The sequence below is a fragment of the Sphaeramia orbicularis genome, chromosome 14 (assembly GCF_902148855.1).
Source record: "Sphaeramia orbicularis chromosome 14, fSphaOr1.1, whole genome shotgun sequence".
Classification (NCBI taxonomy): Eukaryota; Metazoa; Chordata; class Actinopteri; order Kurtiformes; family Apogonidae; genus Sphaeramia; species Sphaeramia orbicularis.
The window spans coordinates 26864192-26882641 of record NC_043970.1 but is presented as its reverse complement, the minus strand read 5'-3'; the positions used below and the strand labels follow the sequence as shown (position 1 = coordinate 26882641).

Below are 18450 nucleotides of genomic sequence, written 5' to 3'. Positions count from 1 at the left end.
GAAGAGGAATCACTACTTCCTTGTTCTACAAAAACTGAAAGGTGAGCATACACCACTAGATATTAGTACTGTCACACAGTATGGTTTTTATTCATAAGAAACTCCAAAAGTATGAATATCTGAGCATAAACCAGACTACTGTTTAGATTCTTTCTCTTATGTAAATGCAGCAAGTGAACCAAATACACCAACAATATTACCGTGAACACTTAGTGTAAAGTGCACTGAATGTCTGAGGAAGAAGAATGTACACAGGAAGTGAAACACTTTTCAATGTCAAGCTCTCATTTTCGCCACTTTCTTAGACAATAGATTACTGCGGGTGTTTTTAGACAAGAGGTGGTCTGTGAGGTTCATTGTTCCAAATGTTTTTAACTTTAAAAGTACTTCCCATTCAAAGGGCATGAGGTTCAAGGCCCAGTTGTGTTCCTACTGTAAATGTGATCACAATGTGATTTTACTGCCCTAAATCTTGGCTGCTGGGTTTATTTGTACAGTCATGAGATTAAAAAAGAAAAAAAAAAAACAAGACTAGATTCTCTAGCACATTTCCTTAATAAAACCTGCAAGTGGAAAGTTCACTGCATGTTTATCTTCACTGGTTTTGTGGTACATTTTTTCAGTATTAGATGATGTAAAAAGGAGTAGATTAAGAAAGAAAGGTGAAAATAAAAGAGCAACAAAACATACCTTTATTATTTATGCTTTTTATTTAAAAGGCAATATGTTTTTCTGTATATTTTCTCCATACTTCCATGATCCATCTGTAAATAATACACAAAGGATAAAGACACGAAAATAAACCTCTTTTAGCTGGACTTGTTATACAGGGTTTTGACTGAACAACATCCATCTTATACTATAAATCAGTTGCCAAAGTTGGTCTTGGTGGTCCAGTGCATTAATGTGTCCAACAGTCAACAGTTGTTGAAAACATCCTTTGTTTAGTTGAGGTAAGTGTCAGCCTCCTTGAGAACATCCTCTTTTTGATGAAAGTAGTCTCTGAACCAGGAAATGTGATCCTTCTTCTGCTGGACAGTCAGGTATGGATTTTTTGACAAACCAGCAACCACAAGATCCATGAAGTGACGCACAGGACCCTGACGTGGGAACCCTTCTTCTAAGTGTTTCTCCAGGAAGACATGCTCATGAAACGGGACGTTAGCTTCCTCTTCAAGGCCTGATGAAGAATAACAAATCACAATCAAGCTATTGCTTCGATCAAGGTTTATTTTCATCTCTGTTATATATATTTGGCTAAAATCAGCATAATTTCTCACCATCTTCATTATTGATGGGGTACTGCCACACTTTCCCTTGTTTGGTCCATAGAATCATTTCCTCAATTCCGTTTTGAGGCATCTGATCGGTCAGCAGTGACAACTGATTAGCAAAGTCTACATCCCACAGAGTTGGTCGAGCTAGAAATAGGAAAAAACAATTACTAATAGACAAAGTGATTAAGATAAAAACCAAAAGTTTTGACGAAAGAATATTAACAACTCCTTCATGAGTTAGAGGCATATATGCGTAAATGAAAAAGTGACTCCAAACAGTAACATTTAAAAAAAATCTTCACTCATTGTTTGGAGGAAGTGGATATATCTGGTGACAAGTAAAACTACTACTGAAGAAAAGGAATAATTAAATGCAAAGAAAACAAACTTTCCGAGAAATATCTTTAAATAATGTTCACAAGTATCATATTGATTATTACCAACAGTTGGTTCAACTGCATCTTCATCGGTAGGGGGGACGAAGATGTTTAGTCTTTTCACTGTAAATAATTTCTTCCTAGAAATAAACCCAAACATTAGTCTTTTTGATACTATGTATGGTCCAAATAACAGTAACTCAAGACTGAAGAATCTCTTACCTTTTCCAAACACTATCCAGCTCATTAGTGATTCCTCTGTCACGTGTGTACATTTGCTCATCTTCGTCAAACCTGATCTGATTTGTTGGCCTAGTGTTCTGTCGGTTAGGACCTCTGCCAACTTTCATGTTGGCAATTATTAATCTAAGAATATAAAGAAAAAAATTCAAGATTACGACAGGTTATTCAAAAGATCAACTTCTCATTTCTGTCATTCATCTGGAATTATCTTGTTGCTTTCTATGAACACTATCCAGTCCCATACACGCAAAGCTTTTTCTTAAGGCACTCTGACTCTCCAACACATACCCAATGTTACTGTCTCCTTTCTTTTGAGCCTCAGTGATGGACTCATGTTGCCTCAGCTGCTGGAGCAGCTCAGACTCAGCCTGGCTGCTGTTGGGCAGAGTGGAAGCGGCAGCAGATGCAGCTGCAACCAGCTCAGGATTCAGTGTTTCACTAAGAAAAAAAACAGCATGGATGAACTGTTTTCAGTGGCTGAAGTGAAAACTGGAAATATTCTTGTTGCTGTCATAGAAAAACATTGTTTTAAGGGTTATTTGATTTCTCCCATTTCAAACCCTGTCTCACCTCTGAGATGAAGCCTCCACTGTAGCTTTCTGAAACATACTGATGGTGCTCTCCATTTCTGTTGGTATTGGTGTTGGCTTTGACATAAAGGCATATTCTTTGTCTGCCATTGGATTTTTAAGCTTTCGCTTGTTGGTAACTTCTACTTTCATTCCACTAAGAAGGTCCAGGAGCATCTCCTTTTCACTCTTGGTTGCTACAGCCTTTTCTGTTTCTGGCTTTGCTGCATCCTGCTCAGTAATGACACTAATGTTCTGTTCTTTGGTACCTTCATCATTTGTCATTAACACTGCTGCCTCCTCCTGTTTATCAGAAATCTTAAGGGAGTTGTCATCATCTGTAGCTTTCTGTTCAGCCAAAGGTTTGGTTTCAGTGTGCTCACATTCTTTTTCTGTATCTACTTTCCCATCTTGCTCAGAGAGACCAACACCATCACTCTTTTGACAGAGCTTGACTGAACCTGTGCTCAAGCATTTAACTCCAGCTCCATTTGAAATCCTGCGTGAAAACCAAAACATAGTTAATAACAGCTGAATAACCAAGGATCATTAGTCATCTGATGTTGTGATTCATTGGCACAATATTATCATGCAAATGACCTGGTCCCTTACTGACACTGTTCCACCGAGGCACAATCAACAAACTAAAACTTAAACATTTTCCTCGACAAGACTAGTTGAGTTGTATCTCTTTTCATTGCATATGATTGTTAGAATTGTCTTTTCCTGTGAATATATAGAGTATAAATCATGGGGTGCAGGGGAATTCTTCCCACTCTGTAAAAATCCCATAAACACATGCATAGGTGATGCGTTTTGAATGTGCAGACTGACTTGCTACCTAGTGTCTGAATTTTGTGATGTCTTATACATAAATAAAAGCATTTCCACCATAACCAAAGTAAAAGCATAACTTAGCGCATAATTAAAAAGAACTACAGAAACTACAAGGAAATTAATTGTGTGATATTTAAAAAAAATCGTCTTAGATGAAGATCACGACTTAATGCGTCTCACCAAAAGTTCAACCGAAACCTACATACATAAGAGGGAACAGAACATAACATTACATAATATACCAGATCGAACCGAACCACTAAACCCGTTCATTCCTTGTGTTTTTCCAGGTCAGACCCCTGGCAATCCCAATCGAACTCACCTAAAAATTGAAGCAGACGTTTTGTTACGTTTAGCTGCCAAGAGACACGCCTCATAAACACTGCCGGCTGAATTCTGAGCCGTGAGCAACGTCCGAAATAGACATTTATACATGATTATTTCTTATTATGTCCTTCCACGCTCCTGACGTTTACCTCTGTTGCTACATCATAAGGTCACCGATGGAAAATTGATGCCTCCGTTAGTTCCGGGGTGTAATATCAAACTACGCGAAGCAAATTGTGTCTCTGTGAAGAAGAAATTTATCAAGTTGTAATTTTTAGTGACTGAACACAACACTCTTTATTTTCCCAGCGTACCCAATTTTATTAAACTTTTTATGGTCTTATTTCGTCCCAGCAATAAACAGGCGGTAACTGTCTAACTGTAGCTACTGTGGTCCAAAACTCTCGCGATATTACAACCGGAACGCGACTCAAAATGGCGACGGAACAGGCGCTGATTCAGAGACGGAGGTTCAAGCTGTAATTCGTGAATTAGTTACTTGTTTATATCGAGACATGGATATTTATAGAGACGAGTTAGCTTTGCGAATCCAAAATATTTGCAAATCTTAACACTGACTGTTTTTATTCGTGCAAGTTCCGGCGTAATCTCAAAAAGGGAGCAACTTCACACACAGGTAAAAATGTCAACGGAGGCTAAGTAACTAGCATGCAAGCTAACTAATTTATCTTGCTGTAAGTTAACAATCGTATTTAAAATATCTCAAAGCACTACTATGCTTATCATTTTTAAAATTTTACAGCAATTACACTACATTTTAATATGTGCATGTGATGTGCGGCGTGAATATTGTGTGCAGCCAGGTAGGAGGTTGTTTTTCCGTGAGTGATTACCCGCTTTCGAGTGTGTTTGTTTACAGCCGTAGAGTGAAATCTATTCTCATACTTTCCTGTTATATGTTTAAATATACTTGTAGTACAGTTGATGCAATCACGGTTTTTACTCTTATACATATCTTTTTTTTACTTTTCTATAATCTTGGCTTCATGGTTGAGGTTGTTTTCCTTTTGGGTCTTTACATCCACCTTTGCACCATAGTGGACTGGCAGAATATTGCTGATACTTTTAATGCTAAAAATAATGTGTGCTTGGGTGATATGTGGTTTCTTCCAACGATCATACCTCTTGCCAGTTGGATTCAGAGTTACCTGAAATAAATCTAAATAGAAGACTCTTGCACAACTTCGTCTACTTCCAAGGTGGAGATGGAGAAAAGCTTTCTGCAGAGTTAGCCTATCTTTACTGCATTTTAGCAAACGACATTTCATATGCTTATTCAGTTTGTCAACACTGGGTTTCTTGTTACTGCAACATAAAGGTGCTCGAAATCAGCAGGGCTTAAGTAGTTTAATAGGTATAGTACATTACGCTAAAGGTAGGAAGTGACTTTGGGCTTTTGATTACTGGTAAGAAACCTGTTAATATATGAAAAAGTTTTAACATATTAATAAATCACTTTGTGAAATATGAGGTTCATTTTGAGATATTATGTTCACCCACCTGTGTATTATATGTTTTTAGGAATGGCGGAGGAACGACGGCAGAAACAATGTTCGGTTGTCTTGCCGACAGAATCAATGAAAGCCATGGCAGAGTCTGTGGGAGTGGGACAGTTACAAGAGGATAGCTGTGTTGCTCTGAGCGAGGAAGTCAGCTACAGGATAAAAGAAATTGCACAGGTAAAGCATGTGTCATTAAGATGGATGTCTTTTTTCTTGATTAAATTTTCACATTAATATAATTTTATGGTGTAGTTGTAAGGCGCTGTTTTATTTATTCTTCCTCTTTATGCTCAGGATGCGCTCAAGTTCATGCATCATGGGAAGAGACGTAAATTAACCACCAGCGATGTAGATAACGCTCTCAAATTAAAAAATGTTGAGGTATGGATGACAGTCTGTGTAATAAAGTGTCCATGATGGAATAAAAATTTCAACATTGTTCATGCATTCTGCTGTGGCTTGATGTCATTTATGTATTTATGAGATGTGCTCTTTTGACAGCCCCTGTATGGGTTCCAGTCCCAAGAGTTTATCCCTTTTCGCTTTGCAAGTGGTGGTGGGAGGGAACTTCATTTTTATGAGGAAAAAGAGGTGGACCTCAGTGACATTATCAACACGCCGCTCCCCAGGGTTCCACTGGATGTGTCACTTAAAGGTACACAGAAAAAAAAGAATAGCTGTCATTATATTCCATTGTGTAGAATTGTATGGTTTGACTTTATTTTGTGATGATTATCATTGTAGCCCACTGGTTAAGTATTGAGGGGATGCAGCCTGCTATTCCAGAAAATCCACCACCAGGTAAGACCAGTTTTAACTACATTTTTTCTAAAGAAAAGCATTTAAATTGGGAAAATCATAGTGTTTTTTTTGTTTCTTACTGCCTTTCAGCCACAAAAGAGCAACAAAAATCTGAATCAACAGAGCCCCTCAAAGTTGTCAAGCCTGGTCAGGAGGAGGAAGGCACAATTCAGAACAAGACACAGGGCACAACAGCTACAGATGGAAAAGGTCAGTTATCTTTTTCTAATATATGGAAAGTGTTCTTGCTTCTCTAATGCTTTCCTCTCTCCTTAATCGCAATTATGCTGTTACATTTATCCCATATTTTGAATTTTACAGGAAAAGAGAAGGGTATGATAAGGTTGAAGCCACGCAGCACTCACGAGCTCTCTGTGGAACAGCAGCTTTACTACAAGGAAATTACAGAAGCTTGTGTTGGCTCCTGTGAAGCAAAAAGAGCGGTATGTTTATTTTATGGAGGCTGAATATTGATACACTTTTTTATTAGAGATTCTGAAGGGGTGCTTTCATTTGAGTATAACATCAAGAAAAACAGTATATTATCCCAAAACATTAGAAATGGCTCTGCATCTCATTTGTCAGATCACTTTGGTTTAATTACTGTTATTTCTTTGTCAAATTTAGGAGGCTTTGCAGAGTATTGCTACAGACCCTGGGCTGTATCAGATGCTTCCAAGATTCAGCACATTTATTTCTGAAGGGGTGAGAATTCTTTGTTATTAGCACTGTTTTATATGGAGTGTTTCATATAAAATGACTATGATTATCTTTGGTGGGGGCACTGACTTTTCTCTCTTTTAAGGTTCGTGTGAATGTGGTGCAAAACAACTTGGCTCTATTGATTTACCTCATGCGGATGGTCAAAGCACTAATGGACAATCCCACTCTGTATCTGGAGAAATATGTGAGTGGAAAAAAAATCTTAAATATACATGTAGTATTATTTTGTGACAAGTCTGGTCAGAATTAATTTTTTTCCCCTTCTGTGTGTAGTTGCATGAGCTCATTCCTGCTGTGGTGACGTGTATTGTGAGTAAGCAGCTGTGTTTGCGACCTGATGTTGACAACCACTGGGCTCTACGAGACTTTGCTGCTCGCCTCATGGCCCAAAGTTGTAAAACCTTCAGCACCACGACCAACAACATCCAATCCCGTATCACTAAGACTTTTACAAAGGTGAGCTTTGTGGTATAAACATGTCACAGAAATCTGTAAACACATTTATTTTTCTGTAAAAACACATTTATTTATTTATTTGTTTGTTTGTTTGATTTCATTTCTTTTTGGGGGGGCTGCAAGAATTCATTACTGGATGAGTCACTGTAGCCTGTAGCCTGACTCCTCCCCTATCACTAATGTCATAAAAATAGAGCAAATTTGTCATTGTCCTTTGGCTCTGACCTGGATTCAGACTCTTATGGCTACAGACATGTATGTCTTCATCAAATTCAGAATTGCTGAAATTCAGAACATATATTTACTACTGCTTTGTAAAGACTTAAATATGAGAAAGCGGATATAATCCCAGGTTTTAAACTGTTTAAAACTTACATGTCAGAACTGATATATTTGAATATAATGGTAGGTAAATATTTGCTTAAACGAACACATTCTGACACATTTTCAGAGTTGGCTGGATGATAAAACCCAGTGGACGACGCGTTATGGTTGCATTGCTGGACTTGCTGAATTGGGACCTGATGTAAGTGTGCTTCTGTTTTCCTTGCTTTCTCCTCATTCTCTTCTTTCTATTGATACCAACCTCATATATATTATTTTTTCTGTAGGTGATTAAGACACTGATCCTTCCTCGGCTTTCTGTAGAGGGTGCTCGCATCAAAGCAGTGATGGAAGGGCCGGTGGTCTCCAATATTGATAAGATAGGAGCTGACCATGTTCAAAGTCTCTTACTGGTAAAGTTTACATTATCAACACTTGCCCATTTTTGCCATGACTGAAATATTCAGACACTAGAACAGTCATTGCTTGAATTGCAATACTGATTTATTATTAATTTAATATATGCAAAATGTGTCGCCCCCCCCCCTTTTTTTGTGTGTGTGTTTTCAAAGAAACACTGTGCCAGTGTTATTGCAAAAATCCGACCACAGCCTGATAATGTGGAACAGTATCGTTCAGACTATGGTTACCTTGGACCAATGCTTTGCTCCCATGTAATGAAAGCCAGGACCCAGGCAGCACTGCAGGCTCAGCAAGTCAACAGAACCACATTAACAATCACACAGGTACGCTGAATTATTGATGGTAAAATGTTTTATTTTATTAGAAAGGACTGTGGAAGTAAATATTAAATAACAAGCTACTAAGGACACAGTAATAGAATATCTGTAGTCATGTGCAGAGTGATGTCTGTGTAGGTCCTCATTTGAACAGGTCATGGTTCTTTTTGGTAGTTCTGGACTTGTTTTGCTCTTTTGAAAAGGTTTCGTCTCTCATCCAAATGACTTCTTCAGATCTTATGAATTTAGTCCAGTTGAACTTAGAAGAACTACCTAGAAGAAAAATGTGCAGAATGATGTGCATTTGAACTGTGTCATAGCTGTTGACTAAAATCTTTCATCCTGCAGCCTCGGCCCACTCTGTCAGTCTCACAAAGTGGGTTAAGTGGGTCATCTGGTCCACGTACTCCCAGCATCATTAAGGTCCCAAGCTCCCTCACTCTGATGTCCCCTCGGCCTGGGACCCCATCACAGCCTTCCCCGCCGGCCACCAAGTACATTGTCATGGCAACCAGTGCAGGAGCTGCCTCAACTCAGCAGGTATATGTTTTGTAGTTTCATCAGAGACAGCTCTGCAGCACTGCCTCATGAAAAATTATCACATCTGGGATATGATTTAAAAATCTACTCTCCCTCTCCCTCTCTATCTATCTATCTATCTATCTATCTATCTATCTATCTATCTATCTATCTATCTATCTATCTATCTATCTATCTATCTATCTATCTATCTATCTATCTATCTATCTATATACATATACATATATATGTATATATATATGTATATGTGTGTGTGTGTATATATATGTGTGTGTGTATTATATATATATATATATATATATATATATATATATATATATATATATATATATATACATATATACATACATACATATATATATACATACATATATATATACATGTATGTATGTGTGTGTGTGTGTATATATATGTATGTATGTGTGTATATATATATATATATATATATATATATATATATATATACATACATATATACGGGTTGGGGAAGCAAAATTTACAATATTTTGAGGCAGGGATTGAAAGACGGTGTATGACCAATTACTTTATTGAAAGTCATGAGAATTTATTTGCCACAAGAAAATTTACATAATAGAAAATGTTTTTATTCTATCTGTCTTCCTTCTTTCTCAATAACTGTCTTCACACGCTTCCTGAAACTTGCGCAAGTGTTCCTCAAATATTGGCGTGACAACTTCTCCCATTCTTCTTTAATAGTATCTTCCAGACTTTCTCTTAATAGTTTTGCTCATAGACATTCTCTTCTTTACATTATAAACAGTCTTTATGGACACTCCAACTATTTTTGAAATCTCCTTTGGTGTGACGAGTGCATTCAGCAAATCACACACTCTTTGACGTTTGCTTTCCTGATTACTCATATGGGCAAAAGTTTCTGAAAAGGTATGGATAATAGTGTTAGGTATGATTATGACATCAATATATGTTTGGTTTCAAAACAATTGACACAGTGCCTGCTGAGAAAAAACAATTAAATGTTCATTGTAAATCAGGGATTAAAGTTCTCCGTCACCACGACGGATTTCCGTCAAGTGGAAAAATTGAGGGGGGTAAAAAGTCATATTGAAGTAACTTCCCCACGTGACTCCGCGATCCTGTACTGAATCTGCAGGTGTTTAACACAGGCACAGGGGACTGACAGGTTTAACAGTGATGATAATAAGATGACTTCTTTATTTTTATGTCAGGAGAACAGATTGATGACTATTTATCTTTGGAAGGAAACGCTGCTCATTCTGTGCCTCAGAAACACATGGACAAGTTCAGCTTTACCGAAGTTCAGCCTCCACACGCTAACGTTAGTTTAGTGCTAACAAGTAGCTTTCATTATGAAAGAACCACAGCGAAAAGGGAAGAAGACAGAACTGATCTACATGGACCTTCATGTTTGGGTTCATAGCTTATCTCCTCTTGCCGGTATATGACTAGTGTGTGTGTGTGTGTGTGTTTGTGTGTATGTGTGTATGTGCCCTTCCCGTGCGTGCGGCTGTGCACGCCGCGGCCTTACGCGGTTACGCGCCCGACTACATAAGTGCTTTATTTTGACCCGTTTAGCATCTTATTTCTATCTGTGTGGTACAGTACGAAGATAAAATTGAATGAATGAGTAACACCCTTGGTATTTGCAAAGCCACTGTATTTTAAATACCCTCAGAGAGTATCTGTAACGGAATATAGTTTCTGTTTCAGTTGACGTAATTTCTTCCAATCACAAGAGAACATGATATTGGTGGGAGGGGGTTGTGGACGCAGGTTTGACGACGTACAGATTATTTTGGCTAGCATATACGACATCATGGACACATTTGTAGAGGAAGGTGCTGAAGTGGTAACTATTGAGAGATGCGTGAAAAATAGATGGAGGTGGGCGTGGCTTGATGAGAAGGGAGACGATGGAACTCCAATTAGATCATGGTGTAAAAAAAATGAAGCAGCCTGGTGCGTGCATGTGCGTAGTTTGCCACAAGAAAATTTTGTATGGTTCCAGTGGTAAAAAAGTCCTGATCCACCCTCAATCTGAGAATCTGAAGATTAGCTGGTTAGGGTTACATTTACAGACATTTTCCCCAAAATTCATGTGCTGTTGGAGTTGGAGTTACGTTTTAGGAGTTCCTAAATTGTTAAATAAAAAGTTTTTCACTCATTTTTTGCAGTAAGGTTTTCTTCTAGTTATTTTCACTTGATTCAAAGGTTTTCATACCCTTTAAAATTAACCTGAGAGCACCAAAATTGACCTGACGCTTTAAAAATTTTCTGGGGGAGGACCCCCAGACCCCCCACCAATACCACTCATGACATTTTTTCTATGCATGTTACTAATCTTCTACACCTGTACACTCTCCCATTCAGTGTGTTTTACAGTATTGCCAAATTTGACTATATAAACTTGTACACTATAGTAGTATTGTATTGCATCATTTTTAATAGTAGCCAATGATTTTGACCAGAAGAAATTTTTCTGTCAAATGAAAAATTTTTGCTTTAATCCCTGTTGTAAATTTTGCTTCCCCACCCTGTATATATAAAATCCTATTAGGGCTGTGAATATTCAGTGGCTTCACAATTTGATTCTGTTATGATTAGCTTGTCAGCGGTTTGCATTGTGTCTTCAGTTTTCTCTAGTATTGCACATGGCTACTTTTTTTTTTTTTTTTTTATCACAGAATACAGTCGTGTAAATCTCAGCCCCCTCTTTAGAAAGGGGCTTCAAAAATCAGACAATAGTTGATTCTACAACTACTATACTTTTCCATAGCATTTGTGTGAACCATTTCAGTCTGTAGCCATTACAGAAACACAACAGAAATCCATCTGAATCAGAATCAGCTTTATTGGCCAAGAATGTGAACACATGCAAGGAATTCGGCTTCAGTTTGTCTTTGCTCACGATGTACAATTTCAACATAAACCCAAACACACTTAAACATAGACCTAATATAAACAAACATTTGACTAGGGACAAGGACAACCATGGGTTGAGAATAGTTGAGATAAATATGTATTATTGGGTACAGAGAACCAGTCTATTTAAAATATATGTTTATGTATGTATTATTTACAGTGAGTGCAAATTGGAATTTTATACAGTGAGTGGATGTGTACAGGGATCCGGTCTATAAAAAATATGTTTATGTATGTATATGTTAATTACAGTGAATTTATATTGTAATATATACAGAGCGCAAATTGTAGTTTTATACAGTGAGTCGATGTGTACAGGGATCCAGTCTATTAAAAATATATGTTTATGTATGTATTATTAGAGTGCAAATTAGGAAGAGTTTTCTACATAGTGCAAACTAGTCAGACAGTGGATTACAAATAGTGCTTTAATAGATTAAAAAAATAAAGTCTCATTTCACAAGGCAGCTCTAAGAATAGCCACATCACCTCCTGAAATTCCTGAAATACACATTACAAAATACATTTTATCATCTGGGCTCTGGTTTTGTTGTAAAATGCTCGTGTAACTCTAGCCCGTTCTCTGAAGTGGCTTTGTAATGGGAGTTTGTACTGCAGCTCAACAGTTGACACTGATAAATCAGTAATGAGTCTTGGTATAATGTAAAGTAGGCTGCAAAACTCTTGATTTTTTATTTACAGCATCAATGCAGAATTCCACATTGTATCCTATTCTATCCTGAATTTCCCCCACCTCTAAACCATATAGTCTTTTTCTTTCATTAATTCTGTATCACTAATATAAGTTTTACAATAGTTTATTCATGCATATACAGTACACCTCATGAAGATTGCATCATTAATAAATCACAAATGGGTGCTCCTATGAAACTGGGTTCATTTTGGTACCTGGCACTTTGCTAGCTTTTTAGACCCAATAATAAAAGAGAAATTTAGAGGTATTTCCCCCCAGGATGTACCTAATGATGACCTCACATGAATGCAAAAAAAATTATACTCTTGCTCTGAGCCATCCCAAAATTAATTAATTTTTAATAAAATACTGGGGCCAAAAGTAGGACCCAAATTGGGACAGGAAAAGATACATAGGTGTCAGTGCATTTTATCTGGAAAACATCACTTGAAATGGTCTTATATCCTGCTATAAATAGAGACACTGTGTTAAATTTGTCGATCCTAGTTATTTTTCCTAATCCAGACATGCAGATTTTTCATGAATTGGCAGTCTCATTCCAGGTTTAGTGTGTAACCCATCTTATCCACTCACGTTACATATGCAGAACCTGCCTTGTTAAACATATAAATTGTGAATAATTTTGCAACAGCAGTCATTTTTGTGAAACACTCTACCTTGCATAATTAGTTCAATTCCCAGAATGTACTTGCGAGAGAATAAAAAGATAGTCAAAAAAATAGGTGCGTGTAATTTGTGTCCTTTTTACCACGTTACATACAGATTTTTGTATAAAAATAATATAAAAATGTGTTTCATCTGAAAAATAGTTTCTCTTTTATCTCAGTAAATATTTATTTTTAAAATAGACCCAAGGTATTTCCTAACTTGCTTCACAACATTAGTCTACATCTGGTTTGGATGTTTTGCCCCTCTGTCCTATTTTTAGGGAACAGTTTCATAGAAGCACCCAAATCTAATTAAAAAGAAGTTACTCAAAGTGACAGGTACCACTAGATGTTAAGTACCTCAAGATGAAGAGGTGCAACAACGTGACTGAATTAGAGGAGCTTCAGTCAAATCTCATTGAAAATTGTGATTACCTCAGTGTTTGATGTATGGCCTCTATCCAACGGGAGGACATGATTTTTAATTGAAAATGGATTACAAAAACAATATGCTATTAGTTCACCAAGCACACATATCACACAGGTGTTATTGTAGTAGATTCATTTGTTACATAGATAAACAGACTCCCTGTGTTAATGGATTTAAACTTATCCTCTCTTCTTCCTATTTAGGTGATCACCCTCAGCTCTTCCCAGACCGCCTCACCAGTCACCAGCACTGTTCCCAGCGCCTCTTCCACCTTGCAGCCTTTAGTAAAACTGGAGTCCGGCAGTGGCACCGGACTGACCGGTTCCAGACCTCTGCAGAAGTACATAGTGGTATCTCTGCCGTCATCTGCCTCTTCCTCTTTGGAGAATAAAAGCTCTGTACTTCCAACCTCAATTTCCTCAACCCAACTAGAAGCAGGGATGAAGCTAGACCGGTCCGAGTCTCCTGGAGCAAGCACACAGTCACCACACTGAGACTTTTAAAGCTGGACATTTTTACCATGTTGGTGCAGCTGAAAACCCACATGACCATTTGGGCTGAGCTTAAAGATTAAAACTCCAGAGTGGTATGAAGGGGAATATCTGAACTCTTGACTGAAGAGCAAATAAGACCAGAAATTGTAAATAATGTGATAATGCCCAATGGAAACTGTCACCTGTAATGTCTCGGCTTATATTCTAATGACTTCATGTTTTTGTTTTTTTGTTTTTTACTCAAAAATAAATCAGTTTTGTATGAAGTTTATTTTTAATTTTTTTATTGCTTGATATGATGAATTACCATATTCTATTTTGATCTGATATTCAACGCACAGCATTTAACACTGAATCACACTGTGTGGGAGTCATGACTGAATGGCTTAACACAAAGCAGTTAAAATGAAAATAAGAAAAACATCAGGTCAGTTGGGGTAAAAGTTTGAGACTAAACTTGAAAGAAGTGCAACAGTTGAGATTCGATGGTGGGATGTAACTAAGGCTGTGTTCACACTGCAGGCAACAGTGGCCCAAATCTGACTTTTAGGCTTATGTGACTCGTGATTTTTTATTTTTTTTTTATGACAGTCTGAACAGCACAAATCTAATTTTTTTTGCCTAGTCCGATCCAGAGCACTTTCATGTTTGGTCCTAAATCTACTAAATATTTGATATTTTGCAGTCACTCAGTCTGAGTAGTCATGTTGCATTTCATCTGAATTTTACATCAATGAACTGTGACAGACTTCACAATTCTATGCTGGAGGAGGTGCTAAAGTTCCATATTCCATAAATGCAGCGTGCTGGGAGTGATGTCTCATCTGTGGGTGTGGATCACTTCAGGACTGTTGGCACACATGAATCTGATGGCAGTTGCATTTAAATTATGTAAACAATAAGCGTTAATACCTGCAGTGTGAACACAGCTACAAATAAGAAGCCTACTTTACAATTTTTATAGTCATACACTCAACTTTTTACTTCTCTTCCACTTATACACTAAACATTTAAGGAAAGATATTTTTTCCCAAATATGGTGGTAAATCTACAATGAATATCACTGAGACTACAAGAAAAAAATCCTCATACATCAACTTATTGGTGAAAGTAATCTGTCATAATGTGTGGGACTATTCTTTTTCATTTATACTTAAAGCTGCTTTTGGAATTAACATGACCGTTTACACTGGTCTGGAAGTAAAATGCCTCCAGAAAAACTGTAGTGAAACTTTTACCAATTTTGAGTTACTACCATAGAAAATTAAGACAAAAATGCTGGTTGGCTGTAGTTTGCAAGATCCAGTCTTGGATCAAAATGGGAAATTCAATGAATTAATGACAGAATGTATATTGTGGTGGGAAAACTTGTCAACAGAGAACTCAAAAGTCATAACAGGTCTTTCATGTGAGTTTATTGCTTCCTGCAGGAAGGATTTCCCCCGAACAAGAGCACAAGGCTGAGTCATAGGACAGAGTAAGTGAGAATGGAGCAGAAAGCCTTATGTACAGAAGAGGGGAGAAAAACAAGATTACAGTGATCAAACATCATGAGATAATCAAGAGCTCTCTGGGAGGGGTCAGGATGGGTTCAGAGGCCCTTTGTATGGAGGAAAACATTGATGGGGTGAGTTGGTGCTGGTCATGTGCATCAGCATGATTTGCTTTGTGTTCTCTGATACACACGGTGACTACTGCTCCTGACAACAGAGAATGTGATGTGCAATTGGATATAGATAGTGTAGAATGTTCTGAGCAGTGTGTCAGCATGACCATATTAGAGGTTTAACGTAAGAAGTACACAAGTTATTTAATGATGTAAGTTTGTCTAGTTAGACAGGAATAACACAAATGTCAAATATGACTAGCATAAGTAATCTGGCTTTGACAGTTACAAGTGACATATAATTTTGTCACTACAATATTACTATGCAGGACTGTTTGTATCAGAGCTTCCAGATTTCTTCAAAGCAGTGTCTGCACATTACAGTACATTCACTTTTCAGGTTCTTTCTAGTAAAAGATGTATAAATCTATTGTATAAATGTATATAAAATCAATACACATGTAATAACACTTTATTGAAAATATCAGCTAAACAGTACTTATGACTTTTGTTATTAAAGTATATAAGATTTATCACATTTTATCACTGAGGCAGATCATTTCTTAAAAGAAAAAAAACAACAACAACTATAGACCAGTGTTTTCATTTAGAAATTTGTATTCTCGGGCTCCTCCAAACTTACCTCAGTATTTATATGCAGAAAAACCAACAACAGTACGCTCTGCATTTGTAGATATACATACTGATGGAACAGAGTTGGGTAAGACTGCATTTCAACATGCTGCCCCCTCTGCATGGAACGTCTGGCAAAAACAACTTAAATCTGTTTGAACTTATAACTTTACATTAATTTAAAGCTATTTTGCAGGAGCGTGAAATTAATGAGCTTGGTCAATGCAACTGTTTTTAAACTTGCACAAATAATTGTTTTGCAACTATCGATTGCAATTTTTTTGTATTCTGTGTTGATTATGTCTAGTGTTGTCAGAAATTATGTGTTATGCTGCTTTTGTGCTTTTGTTGGCCAGGTCATTCTTGGAAAAGAGATTTGTAATCTCAATGAGTTTTTTTTTTTTTTTAACGTGGTTAAATAAAGTATATATATATATATATATATATATATATATATATATATATATATATATATATATATACACACACACACACACACACACACACACACTACCAGTCAAAAGTTTTCGAACACCCCAATTTTTCCAGTTTTGTATTGAAATTCAAGCAGTTCAAGTCCAATGAACAGCTTGAAATGGTACAAAGGTAAGTGGTGAACTGCCAGAGGTAAAAAAAAAAAAAAAAAAGGGTAAGGTTAAACAAAACTGAAAAATCATGAATGTTTCAGAATTATACAAAAAGGTGAATAAGAAATGGGTTAACAACCTAAAGCAGTTCTGCAGCAATGGAGGCTGATCAAGCCTCGAAAGTTGGTGCTACCAGTTCCTGTGTCCCAACATTTCTGAATTACTTCCAACCCCCTCTGTCTGCATAAAAGTAGTGTTGGAACACACTTATTTGAACAGTATTGTACTGCAGAAAGTAGTGTGTTACCATAAAAATGGAAAAGAGGAAAAGGCAATGAACGATAGAAGAGAGACAGACCATCATAACACTTACAAATGTAGGTCTGTCCTACAGAGAAATTGCCAAGAAAGTCAAGGTGTCAGTAAGTTCAGTTTCCTTCACCATCAAAAGACACTCAGAAACTGGGGGAAATGCTGACAGGAAGAGGTCTGGCAGACCCAAAGACACAACAGAATCAGAAGACAAGTTTCTGAGAGTCAACAGCTGGGGTGAGAGGAGACTCACAGGACAACAGCTTCAAGCACAGCTCAGTAGTGGTCGTAGTAAGCAAGTCTGAGTTTCAGCTGTGAAGAGAAGACTTCCAGTTGCAGGTGTGATCAGTCCATAACACCTTCTTCCAGTCTTCAGTAGTCCACTGGCGGTGTTTCATGGCCCAGCCAAGCCTCTTTTTCTTATTCTGAAGTCTCAGCAGTGGCTTTCTTGCTGCAACTCGACCCATCAAACCTGCAACTGGAAGTCTTCTCTTCACAGTTGAATGAAGTGTATATATGTCAGGGTAGAGACTGCGATCTGGTAGGATCGGCGATTCTACCAGTAGAGACTCTGATCGTAGTCTCTACCAGTAGAAACTCCGATCAGAGTCTCTGACCCTAACCCTAACCCTAACCCGATCGGAGTTTCTACTGGCAGGATCGGAGTTTCTACCAGTAGAGACTCTGATCGGAGTTTCTACTGGTAGAGACTATGATCGGAGTCTCAACTGGTAGAATCGCCGATCCTACCAGATCGCAGTCTCTACCCTGATATATATGTTTGTTAGTTTAAGAGACAATTTTATGAGCTAAGAAAGTCCCTCAAAGTAAAGAAACATCTAATTTTGTGTCAAACAGCTAAATGGACTGCACCTCTGTTACATATGATACATGTCACCACTAAAATGACCACTGCCTTGATACATTTCACCTCAAACTTTGAAACAGTACTATTAAGTATTAAGAGGTGAAAATAAAAGTCCGGACATGTTGAAGGTGCAAAGACAACTTTTGTGGATCTGGACACATCATGGAGAGTGACAGTATTGATGACATCACCTCCTTATCTTTCTGATGCATTGTCTTTATATTTAAAAATTTTCACACCACAGAACTCATAGTTTTACAACAAAACCTTTTTTTTACTTGTATCATCCTCTTTGAAATTGACAAACATCTTATGTGTAAGTGATGGAATTATTTGAACTGTATCGAAACTGACTTCTCTCTTTCCTTTGCCTCCAATATAATTTTTTTTCAAAGTAAGATCATGTGGGGCACAATGGAAGGGACAGGACTGTGGCTCACCATTGTGAATTTACATAAGAGTATTTTTTTCCCTTAGATGGGGAAAGAGAAGAAGTGTG

General features: G+C 37.3%; 2 protein-coding genes across 2 annotated transcripts; one reads left to right on the top strand and one right to left on the bottom strand.

Annotated features, from left to right (window-relative positions):
* Positions 1 to 669: 669 nt before the first annotated feature.
* mrps31 (mitochondrial ribosomal protein S31) lies at positions 670 to 3808 on the bottom strand. Its single transcript, XM_030154893.1, has 7 exons — positions 3626 to 3808; positions 2468 to 2965; positions 2186 to 2335; positions 1877 to 2020; positions 1718 to 1794; positions 1281 to 1421; positions 670 to 1180 (listed from the first exon to the last, which is right to left on the bottom strand). The coding sequence occupies exons 1-7, from the start codon at positions 3736 to 3738 to the stop codon at positions 945 to 947; spliced, it is 1359 nt and encodes a 452-aa protein (XP_030010753.1). The 5' UTR covers positions 3739 to 3808; the 3' UTR covers positions 670 to 944.
* Positions 3809 to 4060: 252 nt separating this feature from the next.
* On the top strand, positions 4061 to 14216 carry taf6 (TAF6 RNA polymerase II, TATA box binding protein (TBP)-associated factor). Its single transcript, XM_030154805.1, has 15 exons — positions 4061 to 4267; positions 5173 to 5330; positions 5448 to 5534; positions 5655 to 5808; positions 5898 to 5954; positions 6045 to 6164; positions 6276 to 6397; positions 6582 to 6659; positions 6760 to 6861; positions 6951 to 7133; positions 7585 to 7659; positions 7745 to 7870; positions 8030 to 8203; positions 8546 to 8737; positions 13655 to 14216. The coding sequence occupies exons 2-15, from the start codon at positions 5175 to 5177 to the stop codon at positions 13943 to 13945; spliced, it is 1917 nt and encodes a 638-aa protein (XP_030010665.1). The 5' UTR covers positions 4061 to 4267; positions 5173 to 5174; the 3' UTR covers positions 13946 to 14216.
* Positions 14217 to 18450: the final 4234 nt, after the last annotated feature.

Coding starts and splice junctions, on each gene's coding strand:
- mrps31 (XM_030154893.1), bottom strand. CDS start 3,738: ATGTATAAATGTCTATTTCGGACGTTGCTCACGGCTCAGAATTCAGCC. Junction 2,021..2,185: donor AAAGGAGACAGTAACATTGG/GTATGTGTTGGA, acceptor TTATATTCTTAG/ATTAATAATTGCCAACATGA. Junction 1,795..1,876: donor CTGGATAGTGTTTGGAAAAG/GTAAGAGATTCT, acceptor GTTTATTTCTAG/GAAGAAATTATTTACAGTGA.
- taf6 (XM_030154805.1), top strand. CDS start 5,175: ATGGCGGAGGAACGACGGCAGAAACAATGTTCGGTTGTCTTGCCGACA. Junction 5,331..5,447: donor GGATAAAAGAAATTGCACAG/GTAAAGCATGTG, acceptor CTTTATGCTCAG/GATGCGCTCAAGTTCATGCA. Junction 5,809..5,897: donor ACTGGATGTGTCACTTAAAG/GTACACAGAAAA, acceptor TTATCATTGTAG/CCCACTGGTTAAGTATTGAG.